This window comes from Montipora foliosa, chromosome 3 (assembly GCF_036669935.1).
Source record: "Montipora foliosa isolate CH-2021 chromosome 3, ASM3666993v2, whole genome shotgun sequence".
Lineage (NCBI taxonomy): Eukaryota > Metazoa > Cnidaria > Anthozoa > Scleractinia > Acroporidae > Montipora > Montipora foliosa.
In genome coordinates, this window is record NC_090871.1 from 63009591 (window position 1) to 63021340 (window position 11750).

Here is an 11750-nt window from a genome sequence, read left to right on the forward strand (position 1 = left end):
TGCAAAACGTCACACATAACTTGTTTTAAATCATCACTCCACACATTCTTATTCCAGAATAGGGTCAATCGAATGTGCCCTATAAATTACCTATAAATCTTTTTCAGAGTTTGAAGTACAGTAGTTTGAATATTGCATAATTTCTGAAGATTAGTTAACCAGTAACAAAAGGAAAGACACTACACAAGTTACCACGTACTGAAGAGTTGGTGACGTTAAGATACATGTAGCAAGAGAGGAGGTACACTGTAGCACTCTTCAGAGCAGCAAGGGCACCAATTAGCAACCAAGCTACATTTGTACAGTTCACCTCCCAGACAACTGTCAACACACCACCGAGAAAAACCTGCAGTGTGTGGAATGTTTTGTTTACTCCAAAATGGGGAGGCTGGGAAAAGAAGAAAGCAAGCAAAAAAGCAACTCCAGGAAAGCACATGGCAATGCCCCGGGAGTTCCCCCAAATATCCCAAGCAAAACCATTGCATTTGGCTTGTTTTAATTTGCCTTTAATTTATAATTTATGCAGCCTCATATAAAATCTCTGATAAAAGGAGAATTCAGAAAACAATCTGTGACTGATAAAAGGAGACTTCAGAAAACAATCTTTTTTTACTACACAGACAGTTCAAATAATTAACCCTTTGACGTCCAAACCGGCCTAAACCGGCCAGACTTACTATTTTTCTCTGTCTAACGCCAGACAAGTTTACTCCTCAATGGGAACCCCCTGGAAGTCAATGGGTTAATCACTCACTGAAAAACTGTTAATGTCCCCATTAACAACCTGGGAAGTCGGTAGAGCTACAGTAACAAACCTCTAATTTTTCCTTAAAGGAATCAACTTTGAGCTTTATGTCTTCAACAACAGAGGAGGTTTCTCCATTTTCTATGATAAAACTTCTTTCCAAGGCTCGCAGCCTAGAAATTGAAATTTTAATAAAACCACACTAATTATTGCAATAAGTGTATGCAACTTGTTGCCTTAAAAGGAAACTACATGTACCTGTAACATAGCAAGCAACCAATGACCTAAAATGCGATAAAACACAATTTACAGTCCTGAGTTAAGAACAACTGTGAGGGAGCGCAAAGGAACAGGAATTTTCCTGAGAAGTTTTGTCATAATTTTTGAATACATGAAAAATTCACTGTTTGTGGATTGAACGGCTCATTTGTTGCACGGAGATTGCCTGACTCAGTAATTCTCTTGTTACATTCAAGTAGATACTCGTCGCTCCGTCAATAAATGCTAACTCAACTTACTCGTTTAATTCACGTCATGAAATAGTCTGCATTACAATCTCTCCCGGATGGCTATCTCACTTACTTAACAAAGGCAATAAAACAACAACACACACAACTCTCTTACATAGGTTGCCCTACGCAATTCTCTAGAACATTCTAAGTGATTAACGCTCTATAAATTAATATCACAAATCTTAAGAATTACAAATAACTACTGATTCCTAAACATTCTACCACTACATGTAACTAGTCAGCAATCTAGAATGTTCTTTCAATGTCACACAATCATCATATCAGTACAGACTCCTGTCAAACCACTATTAATACATGTAGACTGTTGTAGGTGTACAGTGTATGTGGTGTCAGTGCGCAAGGCTGGGTTACCAGACCCAAAATATTACTTGTCCCCGATGGGCCAGAGCTGCATCCATCTCATTAGGGGTGAGAGCTGACAGTCCTTAAAGCCAGATCTGGACGGCAGGGTTGGCTCAATGGCATGAGGTACAATGTAGATAGTAAAGTTAATGAATAAATGCTTTACCTGGCCTCTATTCCGTCCAGTGTGCATTCTGATTCTGAATCTAGGAAGTAAAAATACCACAAGTCAGCATGAGAGTTACTAGACCTCTATTTCACACTGTACTCTTTCAGTCATTCAGTGTTCCAGATAACAGACCCATCCTGAGTTAAAAAAAAACCAAAAAACAGGGATAATTCACAGAACAACAAAAATGACAAAATGTCCGCAAATGTAGCAAATAATCACCCAAGTGGCGTTTATAGCAATGGATGTTCAAAGTAATTTAACAAAATTGGCAAAGAATCACCAAATTTGCCAAAATCGCCAAATCTTCAGCATCCGAGTGGTGTACATGTAAATGGCAATGGATGTACAGCTGTGAAAAAATTGGCAAACTTCGTCATATTTGCCAAGATTGTCAGTTGTGGTTTTCTTTTGGAAAATCTGCCATTTTTGCCATTACCAGTACGTGCATTTCTGGACACGAGTGAAAAAACAGGTTCTAGATCAAAGACTTCAGGGCTCTGGGCCCCCTGCCTCTTACAAGATTGGCTGTTATTGTAAGGTGAGAATAGACCTGGTGGAATATACATGTATTTTTCTAATATTACAGAAGTGGTGGGGGAAATTGAAAACGTTCATTATTTCATCCTTATGGCAGATCGAATATCAAATAAAGCACTTGAAAAAGTGAAAGAAGACCACATCACAACAGACTGCATAGCTCCTTTACTATGTTCAACGAGTACTTTACGTCCATGTTTAGTACCAAGGACCACCCAGACCCGACACCAACGGAGCCTGAACCATTGGACCACGCCCTTTGCGACGTCAGCTTTACCACAGAGGATGTATCGGAGGCTCTGCTAGCCCTTGATCCCAACAAGGCTACTGGTCCGGACGGCATCCCCTGACGTCTCCTCAAGCAAACAGCGCCGCAAATAGCTCCATCACTAGCTCAGCTGTTTAACCTGTCTCTCTGCTGCGGTACGCTCCCGGACGACTGGAAACTGGCGAATATCATCCCTGTCCACAAAAAAGGAGAAAAACAATACGTAGATAACTACCGCACAATCTCTCTCCTCTCAATAGTCTTCAAGGTTCTTGAACGCTGTGTGCTGGGCAAAATATGTGACCACATATTCTGCCTTATCAGCTGCATCCAACATGGCTTCACTTCAGGTAAATCTTGCACCACCCAACTTCTTGAAGTACATGATCACATTGGCTCGTTACTGGACGCTGGCAAGCAAACAGACATTATATACATGGATATGTTGAAAGCATTCGACAAGCTCCAGACCAACTTCCTCATCTCTGGAAACCTATTGTCATGGTTCCGGTCTTACTTGCTAGGCCGGAGACAACGGGTTACCCTACTGGGTACCAGTTCCCCTGAGATGGATGTCACGTCAGGAGTTCCCTGGGGTTTCATTCTGGGCCCAATATTGTTTCTCTTGTACGTGAATAACCTCCCTGATGTTGTGGTGAACTCGAAAGTGGCCTCATTTGCTGACGACACTAAGCTGTACCGGAGGGTTGACTCCACCCAAGATGCTATCCTCCTACAAAACGACCTAGACAAACTGGAGGCCTGGTCTATCTCCTCAGGCTTGGTTTTCAACCAAAAGAAATGCAACCAGCAGCACATCACAAAAAAGTTCAATCCAGTTGAGTTCCAGTACAAGATAAATGACAAGCCACTAGAGGTCACCAATCACGAGAAAGACCTCAGAGTCTATGTTAGCTCCGACTTAACGTGGAAAAAGCACACGCTTGAACAGTGCGCTAAGACAAACAAGTTACTGGGGTTCATACGTAGATGTGCGATGGACGTTCAAAGCTCAAGCACCTGCAGAACTCTCTACTTAGCCATTGTACGTCCTGTTCTTGGCTACGCCACTCAAGTGTGGTCTCCGCAAACAATAGACCTCATAAGACGCATCAGACGCGTCCAGCTGGACGCGCCTCAAAGTTTATTTTAGATCTACCCTTCCTATGTGAGGAAAGCTATAGAGACAGGCTCTTGTCAATTGATATTCTACCCATCTGTTATTGGCATGAGTTTTTGGACTTGGTCTTTTTCTTTAAGGCCACCAATGATATTGTTTGTGTATCACATGACGTGCTCCCTGAACGCATTGTTCCCACAAGGGTCACTAGAGCAAGCGCTAGCAATGCAAAATCTTTCATACCAAAGAAATCCCGCATTTCTACTTATCAGCACTCTTTTTTTGTAAGAATTTCTAGAATCTGGAACGCTCTCCTTCTGCGGCTAAGATATGAAGATGTAACTCTAAACCAATTTAAATCTCTGCTCTCCTCATACTATAAAGATGCACTTATCTCATGCTTCGATATTGAGGACCCTAGAACTTGGAAATCTGTCTGCTTAAAATGTAATACGCCACCCAACCTTTCAGAGCCTATTTCGTGTCGTTATTAGTTTACTATATTTTACTATTTTATTCGAGTGTTTAGAACTTTGTTAATCTTGGGCCCAGAAATTAGTGTCAGCTGTTGTGGACACCCTACCTTAACTCATTATTTGCTTATTTTTTGTTTACATTGTCATGTTTTGTTAATAGTTTATTTAGAAGGCGAAGTTTAATAAAATACAATAAAAATACTGTAGTATTGCAGTAGTACATCACAGTTTAACTCTTGCCCTTCTGGGAGAAGAGTTATTATAATTTTTTCTCTGTCTAATGACAGAATATTTTACAGTTGAACCTTGATTATCTCGACTTGTCGGGACTGAGCTGAATAGTCTGGATAATCAGAAATATGAATATTAATGATCCAAAAACAAAACTGAATAAGTTAGAGAAGAGTGAACTAATTTTACTTAGTGAATGGAAAAAGGGTGCTTAAAAGTTGAGTGACGGGGGGTGAGCAAAAAATTGTTTATAAGTAGAGAAGGGGGGACAAAAACTTATAATTTGTAAATGGGTGGTGAGAATTCAACAGTCAAAGGGATCAAAGGGCGGTGAGAATTTTTTTGGGTATCAATGAAGGAGAAAAGTCAAAAAGTCCACTTTTATCTCAGAATCCAGGGGTTTGGAAAACATTTTTCTAATGTTACAGAAGCCATGGGGGAAGATTAAAAATGTGGTGGTTGGCAACTACTGGATGTCATATCAAGTTAATTTAAAGCAGTATTCTAGTTCTAGACTCATACCCAAAATACCACAGAATCCATAGATCCACAAAAACACCCTACTTTATAGATCTAGAATGCCTGATATGTGAGGTTAATTCTGTCCTCTTAAAGCAAGTCTTTCAAACCAATTATTATTACAAGAATCATCACTTCAAGGCATCCTTTACTTAAGAACTTTCTTAATCAAGTAAATAAGTTACGTAACTTCTGCCCTGACAATTGGGCGAGCTCAATAGGCTCATTAAAATTCAAAGTAATTGCAGGCTAAGTGCATCCAAAAATAGATATCAGCTAACAAACAAGTGAGAAATCAAGATTAATGATGGTAAACGCATTGTCAGATATTTATTCTCAAAACAAAGAAGGGATTAGCCATCTTTCAAAAGTTTAATTAACAGATGAACACCATTTTACATTTTACACTGTAGCAAGTAGCAACCTTGCATACATGTATGTATAAACAAAGCAAACAAAAGGATTTGATGAAAATTAGAAATCAGCAAGCATTGATAATAATTATTTTTTAAGTGAAACCTCCTTATCAGAGATACAGATTTCCTTTTTTTACATTGCTTTTAGTTTAATTTAAAATTTTCAGAAGCTATTGGACTGAAAATCTCTTTTGATACAATAATTCCTTCCTGTAGCATTTTCAGGTTTGCAAATTTTACACCACTAAGGTTATTACAGCTTAGGAGATTAATAGGTATCTGTGCTTAATTTGTAACTATAGCAACTTGATCCCTCTTTGAAGATTGTAAAATGTACAGCTGTGTAGCTTTACATGTAAATAACCTATCCATTTTGATCCTATTTTCAAGACTGTTTTTGTTATTTAATGCTTCAAACCTTTTAAGGTATTTCTGGAAACATTTTGGTATTACTTTATGCACAATTATTGACCAGTGCATTATCGGAATCAGCAGTGCATTCACTAGTCTAGTCTTTTCGCTAGAGGCAATGTAATTCACCACTCACATTTTTTTCAAGTCAGTGCAGCCCAACAGCTGTTAAAATGTCACATTATCAGGGGCTTAATTTTAAACTGCACAATCATCGCAGCATCGATATTACTCTGCGCAATTTTCAAGATGATCTTTTCAAAAAAGCTGGGCAATATATGATCAATCATCATGAATATTTATGACGCACTTTCAAATCGCCTGAAGAAATATTTTGATTTCAGATAACATCTAAAACCCCTGTTTTGCGTATATCGATAAGTAAAAACACAAGTTTATCAAAATGGCGCTGACAAACTTAAAAAAATTTGATTGCTCTTAACAGAAGTCGAATCTTTGACTTCTGATGTTGATGAAGTACAGCTTTCAGAACAGTTTCAAATGACAATTACTGAAATCGAGACATCACAACTTAAAATGAGATGGCAAGTTTTTTGGCCAGGTGAATTTGTGAATAAAATAATGAATATTTAGCAGCTACGGCGTGGGCCTTGCTGAGAAAAGTAATTGAGGACAAAATGGGAATCCCTTGGTTCAACTGATGAAAAAAAAAAAAAATCTCGTGATTGCGTACTCTATCATCACTTAACTCAATATTTGGAATAGGTGGCTTTTCAAAATTCATCTTTAATGAAAAATATTTCAAACGTTGAAAGCGTAGAATGGGCAAATTAAAAGACCATCACTCCTAAAATCGCAAGGTGTCACCGATAACAAGAAAAAGAAAGTGAAGAGGTTTTTTTTCGAGAACAGCATGCGATTCGAATGTTCCACGAGTGTTGACAACATGTGATAAATTGACGTCAAATTGTACAAAAGCTTTTTCATTCCCAGGATAAATTTATTCCCGATCATAACAATTAGAACAGTTTGATATGCAAGATAGTTAAAATTACCGCAAAATCCACAGCTTGCGCAATTGGCGGCGACAACCTCCAACTGATAGCGCGAATCGGGAGAGTTCTCCTGCAGGCCCGGTGAAATGTTTACAATATTTCCCTTCGTGTTGTAAAGTTTTAGGATATCGTATGGCCCTGCCTCTGCCGCACAACGGAACAAATCTGCAAGGAGATCAAATATCCAAAATAACAATTACCGGCGTGTGCTACATCAAACGCGCTAAAACACTAAAACGCGGTACTAAAAGTATCGTCTTGGGTCCCGTCTTTGTTTTCATAAGGCGCCTGGATTCCGCTTTAAGTCAAAGGTGCTAGCGCTTAGGATAAATTCAACGAGTGCTAGGTCTTAAAGAACCTTACTTTTAAACAAAACCAAGAAAACACAGCACAAAATTTCAATCTAACAAAACACGGAGAATCAATGCTAAGCAAATGGCAGCTTTACCTTTGATTTCATCAGCTGGAAAATCTGACGAAAATTCCGCTTGTTCAGGCTTTCCTCCCACTGTAAAATAAACCACCTTTGTGGTCATCTTTTCACGCAACAGGTCATCGATAATGGAACATTTTCTAGGAATCAATCCCCATTTTTCTGATGAGAAAAATTGCGTTCTTCGCGGAAACAGCTATCCATCATCTCAGCACTGAGCACACGACAGCAGCATTTGACTGTGTTCACCCTTTACCTTGACGTCACTTCCCCCAAATATCGCGGGAGAATCTGGTTCGAGTCTCGACAGGAAGTCGTGATTGAAACGATTTTAACGTGGTCAGCTGATTCTCGTCGAAAACATCAAAATGGCGGATTGTTGTGCTTGCAGTGATGTTTAGCTAAATTTTATGGCTTTTACTTGATGGCTGTCCTGGTTATGGCAATGCCTTTCTTTTCAATGACTGTTTCTCTTTATCACGTTCTTGATTCTTGATGATATCATTTTATTGATATTGAAAGGAACCTTTTGCATGAATTTCGTATATGATTGTACTTGATGCATTTGAAGATCATGTTTTCTGGCTTGAAGAAAGGAGCAAACGTTGGTACGTTCTATTTTCCATTACCTATCACTTGTCTGAATGGAGATATGTTCTTCTCAAATTTATGGCTCGTAAATTATATAAAGTTAAGGTTAAAGTAAAAATATGGCTGAACTCTCATATACCGGATCCGAAATAATGAATGTCCATAAAACAAAAGAACAAAACGAACGTAATAATACCTAATTAACAAGGCCTAAGCGGAATAACAATGGTACTATGAATTTGTCCTCTACCATTTTAGTCCGGTATGTGAAGGTCAACCCAAAAATAAAAATCTAGAGCGCAGATTGATCTTTCAGTTTGTAAACTTCGAGATAAAAAGTTTGAATTGTTAAGTATTGAAAGTTCTTGTACTGTAACCCATCGTGTTTATTTATATGATCACATCAACTTTTTGAAAAATTCTGCTTGACTGTTACAGTTGGGTGCAAATATTATGTACCGGTCAAAATGAAGCTTCAACATTTCAATACAACACTGACGTTGCCAGATACAATTTAAAGAGGTCAATTGCTTTGACCGACCCGGACCGTGTATTTATGAATATATTAATAAATTTGCGACGATTGATATGTAGGTTTTGTGCCTCTTGCCATGTAGGGCCCTGGTTCTGCTTGGTGTTGTCTATTAAACCATGTTTACATACACAGCTTCAGAAGTATAATAGAAGCTACTGAAAAGTTAAAACAATAATCTGGTAATTTTCCCGGGGATGGGGGCATTTGATCACCTGAAATGGACCTATGATGAAGGATTTGAACAGCTTTTTGGCCCGGGGAGGGCGGCATTTGAATAAAAACTTTCCAAAAACTCAAATGCCTGGAGGGTTGCCTTTGTTGGAAGCTTCAATTTGACTGGTACATTACTAAAGGCATGTAAAAACTTGGAACCTCAAGAAAGTGAAATCCCTAATCTAGATTTCTGTTTTCAAGATCAGAAATCCAGGATGCAGAATTTGTAGTAGTACATGTATCCTGAATTTAGGAAATTAATTTCAGAAAGTAATCACATCCAATATTTTTCAGTATATAAAGAATTGCAAAAATTATCCGAATTTTCTATTGATTTTCTCATAGATGCCAAGAATGAGTATATACGAAATGCAGAAACCAAAAGAAGGCTCATTACTGAACTTTCACTTGCTGTGAAGGAGGTACTGTATAAATCACTAGAGGAAAGTAAAATAATCAACTCTCCAGTACCATAGTTTTTCAGTTATAAGGTGCAGCATTTTTTCTCAAAGAAATTGCTTGTTGGCCCCAAATCAAATGTGATCTAAATTCAAGCAGGGTTTTCATTAAGGACTGGGAACTGGGCAAACTGACCGGCTGTGCACATGACCTTGCCCGTCTGCTTTCAACATCTCAACAGACATGTCAAAATGTCACAATTCAATACATGTACCCTGTGTTCAAACCACATTCAACTCAATACAATACAATACAATACAATACAAACTTAATCGACCGCTCGGACCCATAGGGGCTTTTCAGGGCCAATGAAACAACGAAACAACAGAACAGAACAACAACAACAACAACAACAACTGTTGAGAATCCCAACTAGCTGGAGGCAAACCAGTTGGCTATTTACAAGTGCAGCTGGGAAGTTGAACCAGGGACTACCAGGATCAAATTCAACGAGTGGTCAGAGCAGGTCTTGAACCTGGGATCTCGGGATCTCGAGGCAAGCGCTCTAACCACTGGGCCACTGGGCCACTTGGCCACACTGCTTCCTCTCAGAACGAATCACCCCATAAGGCATTGTGGAAAGAATTGTGATCCACAAAAGACCACCTGAAATGTTCCAGTGTTGCGTCTTTTGCAATGGCGGGCCAGACAAGATCACATTTGATCACCAATAATTATTTTTCGTCACGAGCCAAAATTGCCTCCAGCTGAGAAAAGTGCAATTTTTTGTGTGACGTTGATGAATTCATTTTCTTGTGGATATTGGTATCAAATCACTAAATTGTGTATAAAAAGGTGTGATTTTTCTGTATGTGAAGAATATTGCTTTAGGCTTCAGAATGCAGAAAAAAAAATCTCTGCAACTTAAGAATTTCAAAATTTTCTGGGGGAGCACACCCCACAGGGCCTTCTGAATACTTTGCCCAGGTGTTAAACCCATATGCCCAACTGCTTCAAACCTTATTGAAACCCCTGCTCAAGGTGCGTCTTATAGCCAAGTATCTTCTTGCAACAAAACTCGTGCAGGGATGAACTCTTTGATCCTTTGCCACCATCTTGTGTGTTAAACTCGTCCTAGTCTTTCCCTTACTGCGATTTCAAAATGTTGGGCTCACACCAACGTTCGTGATGATGGCCTTCAATTCTCAGCGTTGTACAACAAAAACACCCGCAAGAAAGTACTGATAACAGCAGGATTTAAAGGTCTAGTTGAATTTCCTTCTGCCACTTTTCTTGACTCACACTGCAATCTTCATTTGAGACGTCATACATGTAACTAGCAATGAGTTGAACTAAATTCCTCTTGCGCCTTATAATCCAGTATTTTGGTGAGATTTTCAGTTTGTGACTTAATGAGTGCGCCTTGCATCCGAGAGTCCTACAGTAGTAAAATCAATCGATTGAGTACTCAGAGTAGAGAGTGACCAAACTCAACATTATGTAATACTTGGTCCAGGAATTGACCCTGGGCATTGTAATGGTGGCCATTGCTCTCACGCGCAATATGGAGAATGCAGGGCCATTTGGAGGCGCTGCTATGTTGACAGCCACCATGGTCCCACAGTCAACTTGGCAAATAACCCTGTATCGAGAGAAGAAGAAAACAAATGAAATAAAGAAGAAGAAGATAGGGGAAGTTGATTAAGTGTTTGCCACCACGGTCCGCAGTCACATAGTGGAATAAGTAACCTGAGGAAATTGTGTTAAATTGAATGCCATTGCGGTCCACAGTCCCATAGTGAAGTAAGAAGACTGGGAAAAGTACAGTAGTTCCATGTAAATTGAATCCCACCGCGATCGGCATTAGTGGAGCACAATGCCTTAAGAACGAAAAATATACATAAACTTTGTTTGGCTTAGGAAATAAGGCAATCAAAAAAGTAAAATCAGTTTATTAACCCATGGACATCTGAACCACCCTGGGCCACCCCTACTGACGAGTAAAATTATCTGGCATTACACGGAGTAAAAAGTCCCACTAAGGTAGTCATTGGGTTCAGTGAGTTTTTCCGCTGGCTGAGGAACAAATAAAGCACAAAGTGTTTTTCTCACACACAGCTGGGAGAATGGGGTCCAGTGTGTGGGGGGTCTTCAGGTCACATGGTTTGTTGGTGACTCAGTTTGTTTTGCTTTTTGCCAATCCACCATTGCCTCGTTACATTCACTGCAATATACATTACTTTTGACAGCTTCAGAGGAAACACATTGGTGCTGACTTAGAAGTGGAAAGGTTTGTGTCAAGTGGGTTTTTCAACTTTAACAATGGCCCTCTCTTTTCACTTTTGTTTGATATTATAAATTTTGAAATCCTTGAGCACAGGTTTAATTTTCTTTCAATAACTTGTAAATGTTCAACAATGTTCAATATTTTCCTTTCAGAAATGACGAACATGGTTTGCTGGTCTCCTGTTTGTTAGAAGCCATATTACTCCATGGATATCATGAACAGGGTGTTAAGGTACAGTTCAATTAACATTTATATTACATACCACACTAGTTGTAAATTATTATTATTTGATCCAAAAATTATTCCAACTCAGAGCAATCATTATGTAAATAAAAATATTTCAATGTTAACACAACCTGTTCATCAGACAAGTCGAGAAATCGAGCATTTTTACGCAAAAAAAAAAAAATCCATAAAATGCATTTTCAAAATCCTAATGCAACCTGGGACCGAGGACGCTTGCTCAAAGAACTAAACCCTTTTAACAAACAAAGTAAAACTTACAT

The 11750-nt window shown here is 38.9% G+C and overlaps 2 protein-coding genes across 2 annotated transcripts in view; one reads left to right on the forward strand and one right to left on the reverse strand.

Moving 5' to 3' along the window:
- Positions 1 to 7476, reverse strand: part of LOC137997909 (high affinity cGMP-specific 3',5'-cyclic phosphodiesterase 9A-like) — a 38421-nt gene extending 30945 nt beyond the window's left edge. The window contains exons 1-4 of the mRNA XM_068844233.1: positions 7235 to 7476; positions 6787 to 6951; positions 1787 to 1826; positions 816 to 918 (exon numbers count right to left, since the gene is read on the reverse strand). Coding sequence (XP_068700334.1) covers positions 816 to 918; positions 1787 to 1826; positions 6787 to 6951; positions 7235 to 7322 — 396 coding nt within the window. The 5' untranslated portion in view covers positions 7323 to 7476. The remainder of the gene's footprint in view (positions 1 to 815; positions 919 to 1786; positions 1827 to 6786; positions 6952 to 7234) is intronic.
- A 90-nt stretch (positions 7477 to 7566) lies between these two features.
- LOC137997905 (pleckstrin homology domain-containing family M member 1-like) overlaps positions 7567 to 11750 on the forward strand; it is a 22309-nt gene continuing 18125 nt past the window's right edge. Inside the window, exons 1-4 of the mRNA XM_068844227.1 lie at positions 7567 to 7827; positions 8904 to 8980; positions 11207 to 11247; positions 11397 to 11475. Coding sequence (XP_068700328.1) covers positions 7779 to 7827; positions 8904 to 8980; positions 11207 to 11247; positions 11397 to 11475 — 246 coding nt within the window. The 5' untranslated portion in view covers positions 7567 to 7778. The remainder of the gene's footprint in view (positions 7828 to 8903; positions 8981 to 11206; positions 11248 to 11396; positions 11476 to 11750) is intronic.